Genomic DNA, 27,940 nt, shown 5'->3' with positions numbered 1-27,940 from the left:
CTGTTTGATAGGGGCAGACAGCATGACAATGACCCTGACAAAGTCAGGTGCACACGGCAGATGTTGTGGAATCTGACAAACCTAGGGCCATCTCAGTATACCACCTTCATTGCAATGATCAATGCTGATAACAACCAAGAGACAGCGGGTTCTGTTGCAAACAAGCTCAGAACTTTTGAGAGTATGATCAACGGCCCAATAGAGGCTTATGTCTCTGCTGTGGATAAGAGCCTCCAAGAGGAGATGAGGGAGGTGAGGGAGATGAGGGAGGAGGTGAGGAAGATCAGTGCAGTGCCAGTGGAGTCATAGGCACCAAATTTAGAGCCCAATGCCCCCCAGCGAGGGAGAGAGGGTACACCCCATGAGCTGACCTGTGGTTCTTCCTGTTAGACCATGGGTAAGATATGGGAAAATGGGACGGGAAACCCACATCTGTCGTGGCAGCACGGGTGCGTCAGCTCAGGGAGGGAAGCACTAACCAAGGGAGTTCTACTAAAGTGAAGGTAGCCCCAGCCTCCCATAACCAAGATTCAGGGTATTATAGAAGGGAAGGTAATCTGTCAGACCCACTTGAAGGAACCTCTACTATGTATGCCCAGGAAGGAAATAATAACCAGGACTAGAGGGGCTCTGTCTCTACCCAGGGAGAGGCACGGGATAACAAGATCTCTTGGATGGTGTGGATCTGATGGCCTGGCACATCAAAGTCACAGAAACATGGGTGTTAATTGATACTGGTTCACTGTGTACCCTAATACCATCAGGACATGTGGGGAAAGAACCTGTTTCCATTGTTGGGTTGACAGGGGGATCACAGGAATTGACTTTACTGGAGGCTGAGGTGAGCCTGACTGGGAAGGGCGGGGGCAGAAACATCCAGTTGTAACTGTCCAAAGGGTACCGCACATTCTAGGCATAGACTTCGTCAGGAACGGCTATTACGATGACCCGAATGGGCTCAGGTCGGCTATTGGAATAGCTGCTGTAGCGGCAGAGAGCATTAAGCAGTTGAACACCTTGCCTGGGCTGTCAGAAAACCCATCTGCAGTTGGACTCCTGAAGGTGAGAGAATAACAGGTACCAATTGCCACCTTGATATTGCACGGCCAGCGGTATCGGATGACTCAAGATGCCATGACCCCCATCCACAAGATGATCTGTTAGCTGGAGAGCCAAGGGGTGGTCAGCAAAACCCATTCACCCTTCAACAGCCCCATCTGGCCTGTGCGAAAATCTGATGGAAAATTGAGATTGACTGTGGACTGTCATGCAGCAAATGAAGTGACTCCACTGCTGAGCGCTGCCGTGCCAGACATGCTGGAACTCCAGTATGAGCTGGAGTCCAAGGCAGTAAGGTGGTATGCCACCATTGACATTGCCAATGCATTTTTCTCCATTCCTCTGGCAGCAGAGTGCAGGCCTCAGTTTGCTTTCACCTGGAGGGGTGTGCAGTACACCTGGAACTGATTGCCCCAGGGGTGGAAACACAGCCCCACCATCTGCCATGGACTGATCCAGGCTGCACTGGGAAAGCATGAAGCTCCAGAACACCTGCAAAATGTCAATGGCATCATTGTGTGAGGGAACACAGCAATGGAGGTATTTGAGAAAGGAGAGAAGATCATCCAGATTTTGCTGGGAGACGGCATCGCCATTAGAAAGAGCAAAGTCAAAGGACCTGCCCGAGAGAGTTCCTGGGAGTGAAGTGGCAAGATGGACAGCGCCAGATCCCCACTGAGGTCATTAATAAGATCACTGCAATGTCTTCACCAACAAGCAAGAAGGAAATACAAGCTTTCCTAGGTGCCACAGGCTTTTGGAGAATGCACATCCCTGAGTACAGCCGGACTGTGAGCCCTCTCTACCTGGTCACCCGCAAGAAGAACGATTTCCACCGGGGCCCTGAACAACAGCAAGCCTTTGCCCAGATCAAACAGGAGACTGCTCATGCAGTAGCCCTTAGCCTGTCAGGACGGGACCAGAGGTAAAGAATGTGCTTTACTCTGCAGCTGGGAACCATGGTCTGTCCTGGAGCCTTTGGCAGAAGGTGCCTGGTGGGACTAGAGGCTGACCTCTGGGATTCTGGAGCTGAAGTTACAGAGGATCTGAAGCCAATTACATTCCCACAGAGAAAGAGATCTTGGTCACCTATGAAGGAGTTCAAGCTGCCTCAGAGGTGATTGGCACAGAAACACAACTTCTCCTGGCACCCCGACTACCAGTGCTGGGGTGGATGTTTAAAGGAAAGGTTCCCTCTACCCACCATGCCACCAACGTCACATGGAGCAAGTGGATTGCCCATATCACACAGCACGCACATATTGGAAACCCGAATTGCCCTGAGATTTTGGAGATAATTACAAACTGGCCAGAAGGTGAAAGTTTTGGTCTCACTGACAAAGAAGAGCAGGAACAAGTGACCCGGGCCAAAGAAGCCCCGCCATATAACCAACTGCCAGGAAATTAAACACACTATGCTCTTCTCATAGACGGTTCCTGCCATATTGTGGGGATGAACCGGAAGTGTAAAGCATCCATATGGAGCCACACACAAGAGGTTGCACAAGCTACCAAAGGAGAAGGTGGATCAAGTCAACTTGCTGAACTCAAACCTGTTCAGCTGGCCTTGGACATTGCTGAAAGAGAAAAGTGGCCAAAAGTGTACCTTTATACTGATTCGTGGATGGTAGCCAATGCTCTGTGGGGTTGGTTGCAGAGAGGAAAAAGGCTGACTGGCAACATTGAGGAAAACCAATCTGGGCTGCTGATGAGTGGAAAGACATTTTCACTGGGGTAGAGAAGCTACCTGTAAAAGTTGGTCATGTGGATGCCCATGTTTCCAAGAGTCGGGCTAATAAGGAACACCGACAAAACGAGCAGGTAGATTAGGCTTCAAAGATAGAGGTATCAGAGATAGACTTGCAACACAAGGGAGATTGGCAACACAAGGGAGAGTTATTCCTGGCTTGATGGGCCCACGATGCCTCAGGTTATCCAGGCAGAGACACCATCTATAAGTGGGCACAAAACCGAGGGGTGGATCTAACCATGGACAGTATTTCCCAGGTCATCCATGACTGTGAGACGTGTGCTGTCATCAAGCAAGCCAAGTGGGTGAAGCCCCTCTGGTATGGTGGGCGATGTTCCAAAATATAAGTATGGGGAGGCCTGGCAGATTGACTATATCACACATCCTCCAACCCACGAAGACAAGCGCTGCATGCTGACCATGTTGAAAGCCATCACTGGATGGTTGGAGACCTACCCGGTGCCTCACGCTACTGCTTGGAATACCATCTTGGGCCTGGAAAAGCAAGTCCTTTGGAGGCATGGTACCCCTGAGAGAATCAAGTCAGACAATAGGACCCATTTCAAGAATGGCCTTATCAACATCTGTCACAATCCATTCAACTCGAGTGGGAGTCATGATGGTTTTTCGACCCCAAAAGTCAAAAAGCAAGGAGACTCAAGTTTTATTCAGCAGCGAGTAGCTATGCACTTTATTGTGTGCCAACAATTCAGTTTTGCAATAGAAGAGAGAGAGAGATAAAGGAGACGAAGTAAAAGGGGAGAGAGGGAGAGAGAGAAGGATAGGGAAATAGCTACCAGCAGGTGGGATGAATCCTCCTGATTTTCAGCCGATGGATAGGTCTTCCATCCATTGGGGAGAAAGAGATCCAAAAGTGTCTTTAGGAAAGTAACTTTTTATAGTCCTTTTCCAAAGCAAGTGGCCTCTGGCCAAAAAGTGGGGAAATTTATGGACTATTTTGTGCGGAGATCGTTGCTCCAACAAACAGGTGCAAGAATAGGACACTACAGCCAGTACTCTGCTCGAGAGCAGTGTACCATGGCAGCAGCAAGCACATCTACAAACAGTCCCTTGGCAAGCATCCACCTTGGCCAGGCCAGAAACTCCTGTCCAGAGCGAGTGGTGGGGTCCTGGTATCTCAGTCTCTGATGATGGTCATGAGGCAGATCAGAGTAACTTCGGACTGGCCCTTACAACACCTGGGCCAGAGAACATGTCATTGAATGGATATATCATATCCCTTATCATTCACCAGCTGCCAGGAAAGTTGAACAGTGCAACAGGCTACTCAAGACTACCCTGAAGGCACTTGGTGGGGGAACCTTCAAAAATTGGGAAACTAACTTAGCAAAGGCCACCTGGATGGTCAACACCTGAGGATCCATCAATCGAGCTGACCATGCCCAGTCTGAACCCTTGCACAGAGTGGGTGGAGATAAAGGTCCTGTAGTACACATGAAAGACTTTTTGGGTTCGTCTCACCTCGGGCAAGGACAAACCCGTCCGTGGGATTGTCTTTGCTCGAGGACCTGGTTATACTTGGTGGGCAATTCAGAAAGATGAGGAAACTCATTGTGTACCGCAGGGAAACCTAATCTTAAGTGAGAGCTCTGTGTAAGGTTTCATTATGCAGATGGTAATAGAATAGGAGTGGATTATCTCCTAGGTTGCAATGTAAAGATGTGCCCAAAAATATGTATTCTATCACCATCTGTTGAATTGAGGTGGGACAGTGGCCCTTATCTTCGTGGGAGATATTATCTGCTAATGGGCCATCTGTTAAAACCAAGTGGGACACTCATCTTTGTCTTTTCCACAACCCAGTCTTCCTCCACGAAGATACCATCTCCTAATGGGCCATTAAGTCCCACTTGTATGGCTGATAAAATTACATCATCCCACTGGGAGATGCTCCAGCCAGGGGGAGGTGCCAAGCCTTTCCTACCTAGATAAAAACTGAGATTTTGAACACCAAAGGAGCCTTCTTGAGATTTTGAACACCAAAGAAGCCTTCTTTCCACTGGATTCCAGAGGAAAGCTGGACCTTTCCACATCATCACTGGAGCTTCAGAGGAAAACTGCACCCTTCTACAGGACCACTGCTTCAGCTGAACCACATCTGCCAATGCAGGAGGACTGTAGCCACCATTTAAGTGGACTGTTACCAACACCCTGATTGATGGGGTGTCAGGTTGTATTCTGGCTCTGTCAGTGTTTTGGGTTTGTTCTTTGTAATACTGTATTTCTATTTTAATTTTCCTAGTAAAGAACTGTTATTCCTAATTCCCATATCTTTTCTGAGAGCCCCTTAATTTCAAAATTATAATAATTTGGAGGGAGGAGGTTTATATTCTCAATTTCAAACAGAGGCTTCTGCCTCTCTTGGCAGACACCTGTCCTCCAAACCCGCACATGCAGGAATTCTTTTTATCATACTAGAGCTTTTCTCACCAGAGTTATGGCTCACAAATTAATGATGAAGCTGAAATGTTGGCAGAGAAGAAGCAACATGCTGAGAATAAAAATGTGTTCTTAAACTGAAAGCAATACTTCCAAATGTCTTATAAGGCAATATAAGAGCTCTTGCATGGAGCAAGATTAATACCCTTGCTTCTAATGCAATAAAATAAAAATCAGTAAGTAGGAGTGATATAGAATTCCTACACAGAGTATGCATTTAACTGAGTTGTCAAACACAGGTTTGCCTTGCTGTTACCATACTTGGAGCTCAGCTCAAAGAGGAACTCACTGCCATTTCATCCTTCCCTCAGTCTCCATTTCACTGTCATGTCCTTTAGAATTCCTCCTTCCAGAGCTACTGAGGTGTGGATGTAACTAGTTACCTGATAATGACAATATGATAAAAACTGCAGAAACTGCGAAACTGTATGTTTATATGTCTATTTTTATGTCTTGAAGCCACCTAGCTATAACCAGGTGGGCTAAGGCCAACAAGTATTCTATTTCTGATCTATATTCTTCTAGCTGAAGGTGTCCCTGCTCATTGCAGAGTGGAGTTGGACTAGATGGCCTTTAAAAGGTCCCTTTCAACCCAAACTATTCTCTGATTCTATTTTCCTACCTTTCCTCTTCCATTATCCATTCTTGGAATGTGTTAAACTCATTCTTGCCTTTGTCTTACTCATATCTTCATTTTGGTGTGCTGTTCACTTGGAAGGCAAATAGCATTAATAGAGGCAGCACTAAATAGCATAATTAAGGACAGCATAATCTGCCATCACACTGGAAATTCCTTTATGGGCTCTTTTATTAACAGTATATCTAAGGCTGAACACAAAAGGAATGGCATGTGCATGAGCTGGATGTCAGCATAACCCATGTAATCAGAAGTTGTTGGGAAAGGTACTCAAGCTGCTTTTTGTTACTAAGACACAATCCCACTCATTTTTTTAATGTGGTCTGGCTTCACTGTGTTATCTCATGGCTCCAGGGACCGTGTTCAGCAGCGTGACTGGGTCACTGAGTAGTTGTGGTTGCACTGCAAAGATAAATAAGCTCACAGTTGAATAAGCAAGAACTTGAGAATAGGGATTGAAAAGAATTTCCTACACACAAAGGTCCACAAGGATTTGGCAATTACCAGCACTGGCCTGACGCAGGTGAACAACCTTACCTAGTGCAACTTTCAGCTGCTAGAAAAGACATATTTGGGATTGGAAAGGGCTTTTAAAAACTTCTAATTTTTAAAGATTAGGCTGAAACCTGTATGTATACTGTACTTGCCTAAATGAGGGGGCTTGCATTCATGGTATGTGTAGTGTGACTGGACAAAGCAATGCTGTGTGATTTAGATATCCCTTGTCTGAGCTGTTCTTACCCACTTTGGGGGCTGGAAGGCTTGGAGAGGGAGGTAGAGATGATAGGTGGAAATCACTACACATCTGTGTTGTCACATCTGTGACAACACATCTCTCTTTTTTGTTCTCTAGTATGTTGCATCCAGAATTGTATCAGACATCATCTTAAACAGGAAATGGCAACTTAGGTCAAGAACTAATTCCACTTATATTTTACCTGTCTTTAGTGTAGTGTCCAGTAAACATTTCTTTTTTGCCATTTCATGAGTCCAGTTCTTTCCAGCTTCAGTTATTGGAATTTAGGGGGGAAAAAATGTAATCAAATAAACTGGTCTCTTATCTATTGCATTTTTGTGATGTAGGCTTTTATATTAGGAGGTTGTGAGGGATTGCTCATGGACTGAATTAATTTCTCGAGACTTCACCATCCCAGCCAGAATATATAAGACATGAGCCGTTTGTGCTTGTGCTGGTGAAAACATTATTATTTGCCTAAAGTAGTTCTACCTAAGAAAACAATGCCCAAGTACAAATTACCAGGGGAGCAGTATTAAGAATTTGTAGTCACATCATAGCTTTGCAATTGGGCTCACCAATGAAGGAAGAAAGGACAATGTAAAAAAAACAAAAGGAAATATTTCTCATTTGCCTCTCTCTTATTTGCACAGAAACTGTATTATTGTTCTTCAAAAATATCACGTTAATAAAGTTTATACAGTCAGATACCTCTAACATCATTTTAGTGGTCAACAGCTAAGTGAGGACAGAGAAATTCATGATACGGCAACCATCTGATTACTCCATTTTTGAGGAAGCCCAGCAAGCTTCTTTACAACTTGGGAGCCCTTTACTATCATATTGCCATTGTATCTGAAATATGTATTATAATTTCTTTCCCTGTCATATTCATCTAAGATAAAGTCAAACTTTATTAAAACCCCACCCATGTTGTATCTGCTTGGAATTCTGAACCCTAATCATCTGACAGGGATATTTTTCTAAGGAGGCAAGACAATAATGTAGCCTGAAAACATTGATTCTATTGTCTCTCTCTGCCTCTGGAGTGTCTTTTGCCTAATCTCTGTGCCACAGCTCAGCTGATACATTGTTTAGCTTCCCAGCGAGGCTGGGATGTTGCAAGCTGGGAACGTTTGTACAGTGTTTCCAGGGACACAGAGGCCAGAGTTCATCACACCGCTTGGGAATGCTGGGAAAGGAAACTAGCATTGTCACTGGTCAAGAGTAAATTGGGTGTTTAGAGTCTTTCTCAGTGATCATCTAGCTCAGAAATAATGAGAAGAGGAGGAGATTGATTTTTTTCCCAAATATTCTTGATACTAGAATTAGGCCTGTAGAATTGTTATATTATCACTTGTGGTACATAGCTGAGCATCCAGCAAAAAAGAAGTGGCTAATTGAAAGGTTTTGTCTCAGCATTTTTAAAGTTCCCTCCTCATTGTCCTGCTAGACTGAGCTCTCACTAGTGAGAAACCTAGTGTTGCCTCTCTTCACCTAAAGTGTAATTTTCATTCATTTCTGTTGGCTAAGAGAAGTCCATCCAATTTCAACAGCGATTTAGATGTAGAAAATGGCTCAAGCATTATTTTTTATCCAAAGGAGATATTAACAATTATGCAATTAATTGTGGATTGGTGGATGTGAGTTCAGTACTCTTCTGTGATTAATTCTGAAATAAGTTGCAAAACGCCTTTCATTAAGGTTTACGAATTACATAGCTGAAGTTTTTTGACAGTCTCATATGCAGCAGTCTTGGAGTTTGGTGGTTATTACTTGACCCAAATAGTTTCAGAAATCTGCTAGGGCAAACTGGACAATTATCAAACAACAAAATGTGAAAGGGACGCAAACAGGAGAAGCATGACTGAAATGTGGTTCCAAGTGACAGTTACCCTCTGCACAGTACCCAAGTGCTGAACTGAGTTCTTGCTCCTGCCAAAACATCCTTTCCTCTTCCACTGTTGAATACCGGAAAGTTAGACAGGCCAGCAGGGCAGGGACAAGGCCTTCATCAGTGGTGAATTTGAGAGGATAACCTTCTTGCTGTTTCTTCTGAGCTGAACTGCATGGGTTGTGGCTGTGCTGGGCTTTTCCAGGGTTACAGTTCAACATCTGCAGGCTTTCAGAAGGAACTGGATGTAGGGGAAGTGCAAATGCATTCAGCTCAAACAAAGCAGCTGTCCCCCTGAACCCGTGTGGTGGCAAACTTTGACAATCCAGGTATGTTTCCTGCTTAAACTTTCTCTGAGGTATCTCTGAAGTTAAAACAAGTTTGTTTGGCTGGCTGTCAGAAATGTTTCTGCCTAGATTTTGCTTTAGGTTTTTAACAGTGTCCATGTCATCAGTATAGGAAAGGAGCAAAGGGATCCAAGAAGTCACAAGCTACCAGATTGCTCTAGGCAAATCGTCCTGGCAGCTGGACGAGCCAGGGGAACAAGGGATATCAAGGATACAGGAACATGCAGGCAGGCTTCAGAAAACCCCAGCAGTACAAAAAACGGGCAGAAGTTTAGGGATGCCAAGGACTCACTGCCTTCAGATAGTTTATATTGCATAGCTAGATTGCTGGTGAACAGGAAAGTTGGGGAGACCAAGGCAGAGCAAGGTCTCTGTGTAATCTTCCAGAGGGAGGTCTTGGGAGCCCAATCCGATGCTCCCCACCAGCTCATGACAGCAGAAAAATGGTCCGATAGCTCTTCCTTGTCTTGGTGTATCCCAGCCAGGGAGTACAATGGTGATTTCATTTTACCTGTGTAGGCTGCAAACTATACTTTCTGTAATAATTAGCAATCGTTACTGAAGGATGCAGGTTTTAGTTACAAAACGTGTAAGGATTTTCAAATAATTCAGTCATGAAGAGAAAGGAATCCTCTCTTCAGAGGAAAATGTAGTCAAAAAAAGAGACCAGAAAATAACTGTGTTCTTTTCATAAGTCAGTAGAACCCCTGAAAAAGACGGGAAGAAACGGTAGATTTTTTTTTTTTTTTTTGCTTTTCCTGGAAAACCAGTTTATCTCTTGCCTTTGCTATTAAATTATATAGAAGGTGCTGAAACACTTCTGTTTTTCCTAGAAGGAAGAATTTAAAAATAGCTATCATATGTCAAGCAGAAAGAAAGATGCTTATAAAACAATGTGTGCTTTTTAAAAAATCAATTTTCAGTTCTATAATTTTTTTACATTTTTTCAAATGTCCCCCATCTGCATTTGCTTCCATAGGAATTAAACAGTCCATAAACATCAGCAAACCATTTGACTATCCTTACCTGAAATACCTTTTCACTGCACCTAAAAAATGCTCCTCACAGTCAGGTGCTGTTTTTTTTTTAAATTCTTACTCACTCCTACCTGCCTTCTGGTGTCCTGATGATGCCTTTTCCTGGTCTTAAAAAAAGTGGGAGCCAGATATGGTTAAGGTGCATCACTTGACAAGGTGCATTGCAGAGAAGTGGTGCACCAAAAAGGATTCTTATTAAAATACTGAGGTTAAAACCCCTTATCCCTTAACCATGTCTGGCTCTCAATTTTTTAAGACCAGGAAAAGGCATCACTGGTCCTGTCTTTCCCTGGTGCTTTGCTTTTCAGGGCAGGAGCCTGTTCTTTGTTTTTAATTTGTGTTGGTTGAAACAAACTGATCTACAACTGAAGCATCCGACCAATTCCATATGAAAAACATGCTCTAACAATTGTTATGTTCCTTCCATCCATCATCAACCAGTGGCTGGGTGGCAGTGGGAGAATTGGAGGAGCCATTGCAGAGGCCATGCTGAGTTAGAGGCCAGACTGTTATTCATGTCAGCTTGCCAGCCTTAATGACAAAGGTCAGTGAAGCTGGAGGAGATTTATTTGTCAAATATATTTTTCTCTGGGAGGTATGATCAAACAATCAAAGCTTCAGGAAACACTGGCTCAGGTACTAGTCAAGCAGGCATGACAAATGACAAAAACAACACGGGGGGAAAACATAGTTTAAGATATGCCTGAAGTTTCTTAAAGTGAGAAAGGCTAAAGTCTTCTGCCAGCTCACTTTTGCAAGGTAGTTCACTAAAGACATGTCTCTGGTATTGTGCACTCATGGAAGATGAGAAAAGGGGTAAGAATATCTCTCAGGATTTTTTTTCCTTGTAGTGCAACTTCCCACTAAATATACTGGAAATAGAAAACCTGCTATTTTCTCAAAGAGAGCTTCACTCTCTGTGCATTACTAAGCATATAGCCTTGCCCAGAATTTAATTCTGGTTTAGCCTGAATTGAGAACTGGGCCTCTCTCAGGCTCGTACTAAGTGCACCAAGATCCATTTTCAGCTCTGAGTAAGATATATCTTCAGATGGCTCGGAAGGGTGAGTGCCAGGCTATGCATCACTTTTGGAGGAAATGAGCAGATTTCTACAGGATTCAGGAGAAAAGATACTCTTTTAAATGCATCTTATGATCTTGCGGTTGTCTTCTTCCTGACTGTTCCTTCAGGCTCCCTCTGGTGGTTGTAGTGTATGTTACTACTGCCCTCTTCAGTCCCATTTTTGGTCCAAATGTACAGCAGCCTGAGTCACACTAATAACATTTTTTAGGTTCACATGAGGTTGAGATGCAAATAGGAGCTTTCAGTTCACTTTAAATATGATGTTTAATTAACCCAACTGGAAATTTTTCTGGCTTGTCATAGAATCATAGAGTGGTTTGAGTAGGAAGGGACCTTAAAGGACATCTTGTTCTAGCCCCCTGCCATTCCATGAGCAGTGATGCCACCCACTAGATCAGGACTAGATCAGTTTTATTGCTACTACCATCCAGAGAACTGAAAATTCACTTCTCCTGAAGCCCTATATTTCTTCCTTGTAAATGACATGATGCCTGAGAGCAGTTTGCTTGTGCAAGGAGTCCCGCTGTGGGGTCTGGCTGGGGGACATGTAAACAACAAGTCCTAAGCATCATTGCAAATAATGCAGTTGGGCTACTGTAATTTAATTCCAGCAGTGTTTGCTTGTCCTTCCAGTCCTAGCTAGGAAGGAAAGGCAATTGAAATTAGGGTATTAAGAGATGAATTATAGGTTTTACCACTAAGACCCACTTGTGGATGTGACTCCTGTGAAAGCAATATCCTGAGGCCATTCTCAAGTTACAGTAATTGCACGCATAGAACGCATCCCAGAGTTCCAGTTCCTCTGTGAATTCCCTTTGCTTCACACTAACAATCTGTTACATGCATTTTCTTCCATTCTGCCACAAATCCCATCTGTGGAGTAAAATACTTGGTAGCATTTTACTTGGGATAAAATGCTGAGCAGGGCTAAGTCTTTGTGTTGGACACTGCGGAGGTTAACTTCCTGTTAGCACTTTAGTGAATTTCTCATATGAAATTGGAGTATTTTCTCTCCCTTTCAAATGACAAGAAGGAAGATTAGGAATGGATCTATACATGACAAGCATACTATTCCTGCCACTACCAGCCACCTGCCTTTTTGTGACAGAGGCTGTAAAAGCTGTCCAAAGTAGGTAGAGGGTTGCAAAGTGGTGTGGTGGTGTAGGTGGGCATGGTGGTGGCAAGATTGGGATGTAACCTCTACAGGTAGTCCAAAGACTAGCTTTGGGCCCTGTAAACTAATGGCAGTCCGAGTATAAGATGGGATATGGAAAATGTCAAGGAGAAAAAAGCTATATTTGGTTTTGTTCTGCTGATTTTTTATTTTATTTTTAAACAAATTGCTAGCATGATTTTGTTCTTAAAAATATATATTTTTGCAACAGTATCATCCTCCCTTAAAACTCAACTGATACCAGGTCTTTGTGGAAGTTCTTAGTGATTTCAGTGAGCTTTTTAATAGTCATTATCTTTATTATGAAAATCTGTGTTCTGAGATGTTATATATCCCAGTGTCAGCAATCCTGCTGTGCAGTTCAGTGGATTACAATGCAACTCACTAACATGCTTGAAATAATGAGGTTGCTTTGTTCAGTGGGGTGCAATGAAAAATAGGAGCTACTGCTGGGAACTCAGATTTGATTTAAAATCCTAACTGAAAGGGTTCTCTTATTAAAATGCCACTGCAGGTTACTAAGTTTGTATATTCATTAAATTCCATTTCATGCTGGACAATGAGAAGACCAGAAGAAATTTTTGAGTATTTTGCTCAGTGCATCTAAACAGTGTGTTAAATTCCAGCCTTGAAGACTTCTCGTGCTCTTGGAAGTAAACGTTGAACTAAACACAGAGAAAAATGGTGGTTGTGCTGGAATCAGTTGGAGATCTGAGTTTTGAGTTCCATAACATTGATCTTTCTCTGAGAGTTGAATTTCTCAGGTCTGACTCTCTTTCATGCAGCTCCTACCTCCTTCAGATTATGGAATTAGAAGGAGCTGAGTTGATCCCTTCTCACTACCTGCTTCTCTGGAAGTTGGGGAGAGGGTATAGATTTCTTTCGTTTAATTAATGGCAAGCCTTTATAGTGGTCCTTCAGCTTCAGCCAATCCTGTCCATCTCAGCATAACTGCTGGGCTGTTTTTCTGTAGACTATTTGTATGGCCTCATAACTTCATTTTCTCCTTAGATGTAGAAGCTGGTTTGTCAGAAAAACAGCTCTGAGTCAATCATACCTTTGGAAAAAAAAAATTACTGAAAGAAAAAAGGTGCTGGTAGAACTTTTTAGTCATCATCTGAACATAAATGGATCTAAAAACCAGCCTGTGAAATGACCTATATCCATTTGAAAAGAACATTTTTCCTCATGGCACTTAGACCATGACATAAATGCTAATTAATCCAAAAAATGTCTTAGCATCTGCCACAGGAGCCTTCAGGGTGTGAAGCAAACCAGGAGATAAACGGAAGAGTTTTCTGTACACAAGGTTGGAAAACTGGCTTTGACTGCCAGTTACCTGGATTTAATAACCTGCATAGGTCTGTGCGTTTCAGCTGAAGCTTCATGTATGGTTTGTTTGTACCAGTTTTTTAGAGATGCTCAGCTTTACAATTAGATGTGCAGTTGTTTTGCCAAAAGATGGGGGTGATTTAAAGGACACAGACACCAATAAAGAATGGTCTTGTTTTGCTACTAATACTAAGGCAACACAGAGGCAAAATGATACATTTAATAAAACAATAAGCTTACTATGTGCTTGGCTTCAGCAACAAACAAAATAAGCAAGATAATGCACCTAATCAGTACTACATGAGAGAGAGAGAATAGCAATTTAGAAAGATACATCACCAATTGCCTAAATACTTTACCATCATCCAGAACCTGCAGTCACTGATTCTGTTTCAGTGATGATTTGGAGAACTTTCCAGGAAACTGGGAGGTCCTAGAAGTGCGTTCATTTGTAAGTGAGGTCTCCGAAGTCGCTGCAAATGGGGGATTTCAGCTTTTATAACACACTTCCCAACCAGGGCCAGGGTTTGGCCAGAGCCAGGGTTTGGCCAGAGCCCAGACCATGGTGGGGGTTCGGGTTTCTTGCAAATAAACATCTGGTGATGTCAGTTGGGAAGGTTTCTTAAAATTATACATTTATTAACATATCTTGTAGATAATTACACAAGGTCATGTGAAATTTCCTAAAGCAGCTGGTTTCACGTTAAAGAGGTTTGGTCAGTCTGTATGCAAGGTTCTTTGTTAAATGGCTAACATAGACAGTATCTTTTATATGATTTTCAGGATTCATCTAAGTCAACTTTGGCTTGGGCCTGTTGTTCAGGCCTGAGCACTTCAGAAGTTTAAAGTTGCCGCTATCTCCTATTTGCTGTTTAACTCCAGAGGATCGATTTTCCCCTCTCACAGGGCCGGGGTGGAAAAGGCAGCATCTATGTCTGGGCCTCTGGAGATGGAGGCAGCTATGATGACTGTAACTGTGATGGTTATGCATCAAGCATGTGGACAATCTCCATCAATTCTGCCATAAATGATGGACGGACAGCTCTGTATGATGAAAGCTGCTCTTCAACCTTAGCTTCCACCTTTAGTAATGGGAGGAAGAGAAATCCGGAGGCTGGCGTGGTGAGTCCTGATACTATTGTGCTGTTGTTGTCGTTGTGCACGATGTATGTCTGTCTGCATGACCTGTTGCAACTCTTACACTTTGGAGCAGCAGATGGCTCTTTGTTGAGATGAATATTTTTTCATTTGCAGTATGGGATGATGCCAAAAGTGTCAGCTGAGAAGGTGTGGGATTTTTACAGCAATGATTCTTCCATCTTTTAGAGCTTCAGAGGAAAGCTGGTGCTTTCCTTTATCAGAAACCAGGTTATGAAGTCCAGTTGCCCTCTTTCTGGAGGACAGTGTGACAAAAGGTCTCTGTAAAAATCTAAGTTAACGTCTGAGATCTTATTTACTTGTACTGGCAGACTTCTGCAGTACAAGCAGCACAGAGCAGAATAACATTTAGTCACCCACAGAGGACATACGTGAATTCAGATCACTAGAACCTGCTGTTGCTGCAGGGCCATACCTACAGCTGGAAAACAGGCAGGTTCTGTTCAATTATATTTGGGATTCTCTTTCCCCCATAGTCATCAGCTCTTCTAGAGCTGTTCTTCAGCTCTTCAGCACCTCCAGACTAGCTAGGACTTAGTTCAGTTTGGAAAATGTTAGTTCAGAGTGGAAAATGCATATGTGCTGACTCAAGGTTAGTTTTGCCAAAAGCTGTTGGACATTTTCCATGGCCCTGTCTCAAGCCCCCACTGTGCAATCCTAAATGCCAATGCAGTCGCAGACAGAACTGGTTTTTGTCTTTATCAGCTCTGTGATGATACCAGCCAAAATTATCAGCAGCATCTTTGTGATTATTGCCATAAAATGCATTTCTAAGGTTTTCTTCTGGTCTCTGCTAGTGACTAATGTGCACAGAAGACAGCCGCCTGGTGCTGCTGCTGGTCTCAGAGTTTGACAAATGTTAAAAAGTTCAATAGTGATGACAATTCTAGTTTCAAATCTTTTTGATAATCAGAAAGGAAATTAAGGCCTTAGGTTAAACTGTGTTTTTAAGAAATATATGGGTTCTGAGTGATAATGAGCACTGGTTTACTCCCTGATGACTTGCTCTTTCGTTTGTGCTCTAAATGTGTCTCACTGTGGTTTTAAATTGATACACTCTTCCAAAAAAGAAAAGAGATTGTGGGCAATTAAAGAGCAACAGCACAAACTCTACTTTCTGTATTTTTCTGAGTCTGTAGCTGCAACGAAAATGGGATAGCTGGTTTCATTAATTACATCTAATATCATTGCAGGCTACAACAGATTTGTATGGCAATTGCACCCTGCGCCATTCAGGCACGTCTGCAGCTGCCCCTGAAGCAGCCGGAGTGTTCGCCCTGGCCCTGGAGGCTAAGTATGCTATTGAGAAACTCCTCATGAGCGCTAGAGAGAAGGCCTGTGGTTTGTTTAATGGTGTTCATCATTTCAGCTGTTGGCTGTGGCACAAGGCTGCAATAACCAGCTCAAAAGCAGCCTCATACAGTAGTGACATGCATGGTGACTTGCAGATGGAGCAACAGCCTTGGCAAAGTTGCATGGCAGATGTATTTTGGCTGTCTGGGTCTCTGTGTGTCTTCCCTGTCCTCTGCATCCAGGGATTAGACTTCTCTGACACTGTTTGGAGGAAGAGATTATTTAATTTCTCCATATGTCCTCTGTGAAATGGCCAGCCTACAAAAACATAAGAATGACCCTGTAATATAAGACAGGAGTTCATCTTGTGCAGGGTACTGTCTACGATGACAGATGCTTAGGAAGAGGAAAAAGACAGGGGATTGAGAGTGATCTTTCAACAAGAGCTTTGTTGCTTTGTGATTTGTAGAGACAGCAGTGGGTCTCTTCTGTTTAATAGCTACAGGCAGACTGATCTTCCTTGAAGCTGTCTAACTCATTTTCAAATTGTCTGTATTTGGCACCTAGGTCATCCAGTAACAATCAGTTCCTCAATATTTTTTTTGGCAATGGTGATGTGGAATGTTTTCTTTGTTTTCTTAACCCATTGCTGGTAGCCTGCTTCTGTGCTGTGTAATTGCTCTGTTACATGAAGAAATAAATACCCCTTGTCTATTTACCATCTTCATGGCATTCCTGACACTGGAATGATTTTTATATCTTGGAATCATTATCTTCTTCTCTATTAATTAGGAAAAGTTTCCCTTACAATAACTTATACCACCTATTTACTTTATGTTAAATTTTTTCATGAACTGAGGCTACATTTGCTTACTTACAGAGCTTCAGTTGCTGTAACCATGGCGTGAAGTGAGTACTATGTGCATAGTTTCCTTCAACAGTGCAGAATAATGAAGATTTGTGAGAGGAGGCCAAGTTGATATTAGCAGAGCAGTGACTATCATGCTCATAACGTGACTTGGTCCAAGTCTCATTTTTTAGGTTTTATATGTGTAAAACACATGCCAAATGTTTAGCTTCGGAAGATCATTCCTTCTACTATCAAATTCATTCAGTGGGATAACCACTATGTAAAATATTAATATGGCCATAAAAATATAAATGTTTAATGAATTTTCTGACTACTGAATTTTTAAACTGGACTGGAACCTAAATATCTCGGTAATAATTATCATTCTTCCTCATTTGAGCTACCCATAAAGACTGGAATTACTCTACCAAATTATCATGAATAAGAATTAGACTTAATATCCGCGGCTTGCACTAGAATTTCTAGGCTTTGCTGAGAAGGCATCAGGAGAGAGAAGGAACTGTCAGTGTCTCCTATATTCTTCTGGCTGTATTGAATTGTATTGTGCAGAACTATCCTGGATGAGTTTTCCCAGGAATCACTGAAAATCTCCCATGAAGCCTGTTCTTGCCTGCATTATGTCTGTCAGCTCATATACAATATAGGACTCACATGTCTCTAAAACCGGACCAATCTATGAAATAGAAAGTACAGCTTTAAGATAAGTAAGCTCTTAAAAGATTTCAATAAGAATTATGCAAATGCTATCTTATTTTCAGCTTTCTTGTGTCACCTTGGGGGAACAACAGTAATTGCTTATTCTGGTGTACATTCAGCATGCACATATGCTTATTACTTGGGGCACAGAAAGCTGTAAAGCAGATCCTTTTAGGCTGATGGTTTGAATCAGACATATTGTGATATTGAAAGAGATCATAAAACAACTGGAATAGCTTTAGTTATGTAGAATTAGAATGTCAGTTCTAAAGCTTTTTAGAAGAATAAGTGCCTTTCCTGTTACCATAATCACTGTACATCTAGGAAGACAAGAGAAGATGATGAAAAATAACCATTGCAACTAGGCAAATATGACTTGACTGCATCCATCCATGCTAATATAACATGGGTGGAAAACTTCTGCCATACCTTACACTGCAAGATGCAGCCACCCACGGCCCATATATCCATATTCTCAAAACTCTGACATTACTATCACCTGGATAGTTAGAGGTCATCAGCTTCATCAGATTAGGGACTCTCAGGGTAGATCTTGGAAGATCCATGGGAAAAGCAGGAGGAGCAGACAAGAAAAAATGGGCAAGATCTAAGAGGAAAGCTAGGCGAAATATTTTATCATCTTTGAATTTTTTGTATTTCTCTCAGGATCTGGTATAATATCTCACTCATTTTATTAGTTTAAAAATTGCATGTTGGATGTATAATGTCTAGCTAAAAGAAGTTATTTTAAATCAGAAATTATTCTGCAATTTTGGAGAACATATTTTGAAAAGTACTATATACTTCAAACCTATTTTTGTTCCCACTGAGATCAATAGAAACTTTGTTGTTGACATGTGTGTGGTTACAATTTCAGTGTTATTCATAGAAGCAAATTTTACCCAAAGCCTTACTCAAACACAGTTTTTCTTTAATATCTGCTTGGAAATACTCTAATGTTTGTTTCTCATGTTGCTCTTTCACAGCTTGCATCTGACATGGAGAGACATGCAGCATCTGACAGTGCTCACCTCCAAGAGGAACCAGCTTCATGATGAGGTTCATAGGTGGCGTAGGAATGGTGTTGGGCTGGAGTTCAACCATTTGTTTGGCTATGGTGTCCTAGATGCAGGAGCAATGGTTAAGATGGCAAAAGACTGGAAGACTGTTCCTGAGAGATTCCATTGTGTTGGAGGGTCGATACAGGAACCTGAGTAAGTAAATAGCCTAGTGGATGTGTTTGGCTTCTTCCAGGCATCTGGCGGACCACAAGCATACAATTATGTTGACAAAGACAGTTAAAGAAACTTAACAACATTTGGTTTTTTTTCTAAGAAACCCTAACATTACCACTAATAAATTGATAAAACATTTTTTATCAACAATGCTTGATGAAACTATATGACCTTTCAGTTTCTGGCTTGCTGGAGCAGTACTTTCTGTTGCACACCTTTATCCTCACTGCTAGTGCCAGTAGGGTTAATAAAAACATTCATTTCTCCTGGGCACTCACGGGTATGTTTGTGCTAAAGTTTCTGTGAATAAAGAGCCTATCCCTAAATGAAAATCCTTGAGACTAGCACTGTAAATTGCATAAATTGCTGCCACATGAAATATCTATCAGCCAGGTCATATCTCATTGTGAGATTTTTTAGCAGACAATTTTATCTCCAGAAGACTGAAACTATCATCTACAGATACTAGTGATACAGTTTGAACACTACAGCATTTAATTGTGCTTGCTTTAAGCTCGTCAAATCTCTAATTGCAGGGATGGTAGTCAGATTATTTTCTGATGTACCTTTATGTGCTAAAGTGAATGAGTCAACAAATGAATGAATACTAATTGACTACAACAGCTTTAGTTTTATTTAAGTAATTGAAATACTAACCTAATAAGGCCTAAGTTGTATCTATACCATTTGAAATTTGACTTTTCAGTGCCATTTTTGAACACAAGATTATTCTGTTGGAAAAAGAAAACAAAGCAAGATGCCACCCTAGCACATAACTTAGCCAGGGAAAGAGTGAATTTGCATGATTCAAGGTTCTACAGCTGAGCTCTAGTTTTAATTTATCTGTCCTATGCATGCTCACAGGTAACAAACAAATGAGAATGCCGAAGCTAGTTTTAAGATATCTCTAGTTTATTCATAATTATATGCATAATAATCTCATTTATCTTGGGGCAGCTCCATTTATTGAAATGGGGATCATCCTAGAGGAGAACATTTCTTTGTGTAAGCTGTAAGGGTGCCCCCCTGTCAATTGCCTGACATGTCTAAATATTAACAGCACTGCTGTAGTATTTGTGTTCCCCAATGAAAATGTCACTGACAGGAGATAAGAAGTATTACGAAGTGCAACATGTACATTTTTTGAATTGCACTGTAAAAAAAAAAAAATGCTAGCTAAATCCCAGCATCTCCAGAGATTCCTTGGAAATGAAAACTTTGGACTTTTACTCTGCGCTTCTGCTGTGGATAATTGGGTTATTCTTTCAATTTGGTTTGCTAAGGCAACATTTTCTATATATATTCTCTATATTTTTATTTAAGCATAGATATTTTTATACATAAAATATGTATTTAAATTTAAATTTATGAAGGTGAGTAGTTAATATGGAAATGTGTTTCAGATTAGCATTGTCAATTAAGCAAAAGGCCAGGAAATATTTAACAGACATAATATACCATGTGCTGAAAACAATCAGTATTTAAAACAGAAACAGTTGACAAGGGTTCTGGCTGGTTTAGGGAAATACAAAGTTTTAAGACATTGTAGTCCATTAGCTGAGGAATAGGAGCACATGGGAGCTCCCCTGCTCATCTCTCACTAGGTACTACACATGCAAAAGTGGATATAGGAAAGGGGGAAATAGAGGAAGCCCTTTCTCACTTTTTAGAGAGCTGAGAGAACTTCTGCACTGCTGTACTTGAGAAGGTGGAGAGGAAAGTTTTTTGCAGCTGTCAAGCCTTCTGCAGAGCAGATGTAGTGGGAACACTACATTGCTCTTATTTCTTTGGGCTTTAGTCTTGACATGAAGAAAAGACTCAAAATGTGATGTCCCTCCTCATTAACTGGAGGAGATAAAACACTTATCACAAATCTCTGGGAATGACACAGTGTTTCACAAAGCTTTGTCCACTGTGTGAAAAGGCTATGAGAAAACATGAATTCAGATTGAGATTGAGGTTTCCCATGCAGGGAAACTGCAAGCACATGGCAGCTGTGAAATTATGACCCTTCACCTCTGTCTGCATGTAGTGCATTTTTCTTGTGCTTTGGCATGTAAAATAAGTATCTCAAGGGTATTATATTAGATGCTCAAATATTTTAGCTATACAAACTTCTGCTCCATAATACTCAGAACAACACAGGTTTTTCAGTTTAAGCTCAGTGTTTAAATGCCTTGAAGGTCTGGATCTGAATGACATTTTGCTCTGCAAGTACTTCCAAGAAAGTACTTCTATCAAAGGGGGACAGAGACTGGCCTGAGCCACCTAGTGATGTACCAAGTGTAATATTTGGAGCTCATCTCAAGAGGGGAAAAAGCTGGTACTGTTTCTTTTGAAAAGAAGGTATTCATTACCACAGTGTAATCAATGCCCTTCAAAAGGCTTTCAATTTGACTGTGTAACTGAGGTCAGGGAGAAGCCACTGAAGACCAGATAGTGACTGGAGTCTTTTGTGACTCAGTCCCTTTTTAAATGATTGCTGTAATTCTTGTCTTTCAATTATTTCTTTTAGAGGAAAATGTCACACTGCTCACAGAACACTGATGGTGAAGATGTAGAGAATTTTTGCACTTTCCATGTATTTTGCCACCCAGTTTCTGAGGCAGTGGGTAATTGAAGTTGCATCCTGACCCCAATGGGTTTAGAAGCTTTTACAGCCTCAGCTCCCGGGCCAGACAGCACTTTGGCAACTCAGTAAACACATTCAATTTCTTCCCTTGGTATATGTGTCCGTGCTGTTCAGGAGCTGTTCGAGGATGGAAATCTTCAGGGAAAGTATTTTTCAAATGTGGTGACTCTGGGATCCCACGTTTGTGCTGGTTTGCAAAGCAGAACAAGGACATAGGCTTTAATGTGACTGCACTGAAATTCTGTGCAATTGGTTCCTCCAACACCAGAGAGCCATTTGCTGCTGTCATTTAAGGAAAGTGACATGGACCGACTATTCACAGTTCTTTTACTGAGCATGCACATTATTATGGAATTACCGATATAGGAGTGATAAGTAAAGACAACCACTAAGTTAGTTCTTGAAGGGCAGTAATATTGTATTACTTCTCACTTTGTGTAGGTGTACATTTCAATATTATTTTCAAATTACGGTTTTGGTGTAATTTCCTACAAGGAGAATATTTACTTTCTGGCTAAATTTGCAACTATTATTTCCTTACTTCTTCATGTATTAATAAGGAAAATAATACAGTGTTTTTCTGTGAGGCACTAAAATCCAGTAGTTTTAGCATAAGACATATTGTACTGTATTAATTTGCTTAATTGTCTTTTGACCCACAGAAAGATACCACCAAGTGGCAAACTGTTCCTCACACTGACAACTGATGCATGTGAGGGGAAGGAAAACTTTGTCCGATACCTTGAACATGTCCAGGCAGTTATAACTGTGAATTCCACTCGGCGAGGAGACCTCAACATCAACATGACCTCACCAATGGGAACAAAATCCATTTTGCTGAGCCAGCGCCCCAGGGATGATGACTCCAAGGTGGGTTTTGACAAATGGCCTTTCATGACGACTCACACTTGGGGAGAAGACCCCCGAGGCACCTGGGCTCTGGAGATAGGGTTTGTCGGCAGCCAGCCCCAGCAGGGTGTGCTGAAGGAGTGGACATTGATGCTGCACGGGACTCAGAGTGCACCATACATAGACCAAATTGTAAAAGATTATCAGTCCAAACTGGCCATGTCCAAGAAGGAAGAGCTGGAAGAAGAATTAGATGAAGCAGTGGAGAGAAGCCTGAAGAGTATACTGAGCAAGAACTAGTGCTATGTTGCATGATGGTGTCTTTCCTTCCCCAGACCCCTCTACTCACCAAACCTCTGTGTTAGATGTATTATGATTGTCTCTGTAGACAAATTATCATCCCTCCTTGATTTTAAAGTCTTATATCTCATCAATAATTATTTTAATTGCCACTGAAGCAGTCCATTTTTTATCTGTAAACCACAAAATATACTCCCACCAAATATAATGTACAGTTTGTGACTGTAAATGATGAATTTTCTTTTGTGTTATACAAATAAGTAATAACCTGCAAAGAAGTTAATGGCTTTTCCCTTCATATTTCTGTGGTAAATGTTTGTATTTAAAAAAAAGAGTGAATTTTAACATTGGAAGTTGGTGATAATGAGCACATTTTAAAAAACTACTGAGAGAATCACAAAGAGGTTGTCAAGAGAGGTCTTTGAACGTGCTCCTTCTGCATCACTGACTTCAGTGGGACTTTTTCCATTGGTTTCAACAAAAGTATCACTAAACCCCACAAAAAGAAATAATCCAGAGATAAGGAAAATTCATCAGTCCGATTTGCAGAAATCCAATTATTTTGAGAGTTTTATTCCATACTACAGTTATACTACAAACACACTTCAGCTGCAGGATGGATCAGCAGATATACAATAAGGAAGGCAAAGCGATGCCAAAGATGAGTGGCAGGGAGAAGTGATTTACAAACCAGGTCAGGGCCTTCTAGAAGCACAAGTCCCAGTTTTGCTGGAGTTTTTTTAAATTTGGTTGCTTTGGGAGTTCTTTTCCTGTGTTGTTTTTTTGTTGGTGGTTTTTTTTGGGGGGGTGGAGGGGGAGTGGGGTTTGGGTTTCGTTTGTTTGGTTTTTTTTTTAGTTGAAATTTGGCAGTTTAAATCAATTTACCATCTTACAGCAGAACAAGTACATAGGGATGAACTGTAGGATTTCTGGCAGCTTGCATGCATCTACTGGTCCCTCTACTGAGATATTCTCCAGCACTGTAAAATGAGGCTGTGTCAGCATTACCAACCACAGACACCTGTTTTTAGGGGTTTACAACCCAGCTGCCAGTAAACTGCTGTGGGGAAAATTTGAAGCACACAGTTTCAGTCCCAAAGCAATTTTAAATTTAATTTTTTTTTAAAGCTATATATTTGCTGGCGTTACGTTATACAAATATATTTAAGGAGAAAAATATGCTGAAGTTATTAAAGTGTAATGCAAGGTTGGCCTTCTTGAGAAATAAAATGTAGTATATTTGGTAAGATTTGTTGGCAGTCACTGTTCTTGGCTGTTTAAAGTCAGTCCCACCTTGACTTTTTGGACATGAGTTAAAGTCCATCTCTTTCACCCTCAGAGCATGCTCTGGTTATTGCTGCAAAATGTAACATTCTCCCCAGTGGGAATTACTGATGGAAGCAACCACTGCATGTTCTCAGGTGTGAGATCCCAAATTTAACCTCTGAGAAATAAAAAGTCTTGATTCTTCGAATATTTAGGCACTTGCACTAAAGCCCATCAGTGGACCTACTAATACCTAAAGCAGGTATTTCAGATCTTTGCAGGATCCAGGATCTACGTTTTAGCAGTGACTAGTTTCAGAATTTTATTAAGTATTTTTAATATGCAGAGCATTAATCTAAGATGTCTTAATAAATGTTGTCCTGGTTGAGCCGGTGCATAGTAGTAGAATCACATTCGCTAAGTAAATATTTATCTAAAAAATTAAAAACATAACCCAAAGGTTCTATGGTGGACATGTTTCACCTTGAGAATGTATAAGAATAATGTTAATTCAAGAGACTATCCATCTTTCATTTTTCCATAAGAGGCCTGTTCTTTCCTTTTCCAAATGAAAAATAAACAGCTCAACCTACTCAAAGACTGTGTGAGTTACACTCTAAAGCCAAGCCAAGCCAAGCAGCCTCACACTGCTCACAGGTTTCTTATTGCGTGCAGCAGTCCCATCAGAAAATTTACCATATATATATTTATGCATACACCTGTATAACTAAATGCATACACACCTGTGGTATCGCTCCCTCTCTATATATGTATATATATATATATATATGTAATTACACACACACACACACATATATATATATATATATATATATATTTATTTATAACATAGGATATATATATATATATATATATATAAAACGGACAATATATATATTCAGAGTTCATTACGTATATTTGCATATGTAAAATATAATACACATACATCATAACTTTTGTGTATGTGATCAAAGAAAGAGGTTACTGAAAGTTTTTACTGGCCTTCTAAAATGTGGAAAAGTTTTGGAATAAGAAAAGTCCATGTGGAATTCTTAAATGAACATGTACATGACTTCCCATTGCGTTCATGTAATTTTGCAGTTGTCTGTTCAATTATTAAATATCTTATAAAGCAGCAAAATAACTAGGTGGCTGTCCATATTTTCATAATGCTGACATAATTTAGTAATTGAAGATTCACAATAGTGAGTGATATACAGGAATGGTGAATTTTGGTATAATTATATATATTAAACTACATTTATATACAATATAGAGAACTACTTCAAATTCTTGGGGATTTTTGCTTTAAGGGATCACTGAAAAATATGTCCAGTTAGACTGAGTTTTTGTGGTATTGCTGATGGAAAATAAAGTTAATTTGTTAGTATTTCTAATAAAAGGGAAATGAAGCTCACGATGCAAAACAGGTGAGCCCTGTAGTGATGTTTTATAATATCAGTAAAATAAAGAGCTGTTATAAACTGGCAGGTCCTATCATCGTTGCTTATTTGAAGGTACATGGGAGGTAAAATGCTATTATCAGTGGTATGACTTCCTACTTCTCTGCTTTTTACACTGATGTGTACTGGATATGGAGAAGATAAAGACAATACTGCAAAAGAGTTGATAGCAACAGATTAAGAGTAAAGTGCTTTATGTTAGTCTCTGAAATTCTGGCATATACAAGATTCACAGGCAGGGAGGAACTTTTTTTATTACGTGACATTATTTACATGGTTCAAACCCATTCACTCCAAGGGCAGCTCTGCAAAGGCAGCAGTGCAGGTGCTGAGCTGCATTAGGAGGATGATCAGGAATAGAGACTGTGACAGTTTTGCACTGCAGCTCATAAGCAGCTCTGGTCCCAAGGAAATGCTACAGCAGACTTTTTTACTCTGCTCTTTTGAACACTTTGATTCACATTAAATCTTCTGTTTCCCTTTTCATCTCTACTTCCCATCCATACCTTTTGGATACGTTTTAGCTCCTGTGTTCCCATGGCAGAAAGTACATTTCATTTTATAATATCCTACCATGTCTGCAACAGTACAATCTGTCAGGGGACCTCCTGATCTAGTACTGGTTGCCTCAGAAGTGAGAATGTGCCTGTAGTAACCTGAGTCTCATTCCAACCTCTTTTTGAACAGATGCTTGCAACTATTTCACCATTAAACTTTAGCATTTAAACACTTCATTGAGAATCTGCATTTAATGAAGAGGTTAGCCCCTAAATTATGAGCCCCTAATTTACTGTACATTTTAGCATGGTCACTATTAACCAGATACTACTAGTGATTTTCTGTATAGTTTTCGTGCAAATTTACAGAAAGATGCCTGTGATCTGTGGCCTTATGGAGCAACTTCAGTGTCTGTGGAAGGCAGGTCAGAGAATGTAGCAGAATTTAGTCCTCATCTCTTCTTAGTCCTTGACTTCTGCTGGTTGCTGCCCAGGCAATGCAGTATGTGACTTCCTTCAGCAGTAAGTGCTATCAAACCACTTTAGGAGCAGTTCTTACATCACACTGATCTGCTGAGCAAGGGCATCATAAACCAGGTTTGGGTCAGTAGCCAGTGCTGACATCACAACACAAAAAGAATTAATGTGGTGTAGGTATTCACACAGTGGACACCTCGCTCAGGCTCTTCTAACATTGCCTCCTTGGCATCGAATGAGGCTTTTTGTATTCTGAATATTTGGTCTACTGTATTGCAGTGAAACCAGATGGACAGGGAGAGGGCGAAGAATACCCAGTTCCAACTAGGTATTGCCTGAACCTCTTTACACCCTGCTTTGTGACAGAATTATTAAACAGCCTGCCTCTTGCTGCAATGAGGGTAGGTTTTTTGGTTTTTTTTTGTTTACCTTGCAGCAGTCAAACTTTTTCAGCGGCAGTTGCTCCCAGCTCACCAGAGCCCAGCCTGCATAGGCATTGATAAATTCCTTCTCTGCAGTTATTTACACTGTTAATATATTAAACTGAAAAGCAACATACTCTAGTAAGCCATGTCTGGAGTAAATTCCCACAGCATTTGTGTTGGTTTCACATGCTTGGAGGGAGGGGTGGATACACCTCCGAGCAGGCCCCTGAAGCTGGGAAGTGGGAGGGGCTCTACCGTCTCTGGGAGCGTCCCCTGTGAGCTGTTGTCACCAATCAGAGAGCTGATTTGGTGATGGACAGCTCGGGAAACCAATGAAAAGTTATTTCACTTTCACAAATCACAGAGGATCAGCTTTGCTCTCTCTCTTTCGGCTTCCGGTCTCCGAGGGTGGTGGTCCCTGGCCGGGGGGCTGCGGCCCGGCTCTGGGCTCGGCCTGGAGTCCAGCCCGGTGCCCCGGCTCTGCGGGGGGGCCCAGCTCGGCACCTCGGCTCTGCTGGGGGCCCGGCTTGGGACCCCGGCCCCAGCTTGGTGGGGGGCCCGGCCCGACCACATGGTCCGGCCCCCCCTCCCTGACCGCATGGCCCCGCGCGGCCCGGAGCTCCCCTCTCCACGTGGCATGGCCGAGCAGGGAGGATCGGGGAGCCAGCAAAGGCTCACCCTTCCCCCTTCCCTTCTTGCTCTGAGAGAAGAGGCCTCCAGCTGCCCATGCTGTTTCTTCACGATCTGGATACAATTGTAACTTCTTCATGCCTGGATAAGATCCTGAATTTTTTCTAAGCTCTCCTGAATGGGAAAGAATAAAGCCTGGAGACTTCAGAAGTCAGCGCAATGAAGATAAAGTTCCTGGTGGGAAGAGATTGAAAAGATGCGAACTGATAAGTAGCTGAAAACCTTTTTGTGGGCTAAGGGGATTGTGACTTCACTAAAATTCCTTTAAACTGTGAAATATACTTGGGGAGGTTTGGATGCTTGAGAAGAAGACCTTATTTTTGCCTTGGAGAAATATAGCTCTCTGTTCTGGAACTGAAATGTGAACAGAGACATTTAATAGAGAAAGAGATGACTTTTTGCCTCGGGGAATGAAGCTCTCTCTGTCCTGGGACTGGAATAAAGACAGACATTTGATAGTGAAGGAGATGAGGAGAATCTTGTTTTTTTCAGCAGCCTGCCTTTAAAAGTACTACCCCATGTGTGTAACATAACCCATTGCACAGCTCTGGAAGGACTGTGAAGGAATGGGAGGAGTC

The 27,940-nt window shown here is 41.5% G+C and overlaps 1 protein-coding gene across 1 annotated transcript in view; it reads left to right on the top strand.

Annotated features, from left to right (window-relative positions):
- Positions 1 to 25,281, top strand: part of PCSK2 (proprotein convertase subtilisin/kexin type 2) — a 123,427-nt gene extending 98,146 nt beyond the window's left edge. Inside the window, exons 9-12 of the mRNA XM_056488189.1 lie at positions 14,417 to 14,632; positions 15,862 to 15,962; positions 18,515 to 18,742; positions 22,058 to 25,281. Of these exons, the coding sequence (XP_056344164.1) occupies positions 14,417 to 14,632; positions 15,862 to 15,962; positions 18,515 to 18,742; positions 22,058 to 22,544 (1,032 nt within the window). The 3' untranslated portion in view covers positions 22,545 to 25,281. The remainder of the gene's footprint in view (positions 1 to 14,416; positions 14,633 to 15,861; positions 15,963 to 18,514; positions 18,743 to 22,057) is intronic.
- Positions 25,282 to 27,940: the final 2,659 nt, after the last annotated feature.

The sequence above is a fragment of the Oenanthe melanoleuca genome, chromosome 3 (assembly GCF_029582105.1).
Source record: "Oenanthe melanoleuca isolate GR-GAL-2019-014 chromosome 3, OMel1.0, whole genome shotgun sequence".
Classification (NCBI taxonomy): domain Eukaryota; kingdom Metazoa; phylum Chordata; class Aves; order Passeriformes; family Muscicapidae; genus Oenanthe; species Oenanthe melanoleuca.
The sequence above is the reverse complement of the archived record's forward strand: the minus strand, read 5'-3'. Positions and strand labels throughout refer to the sequence as shown.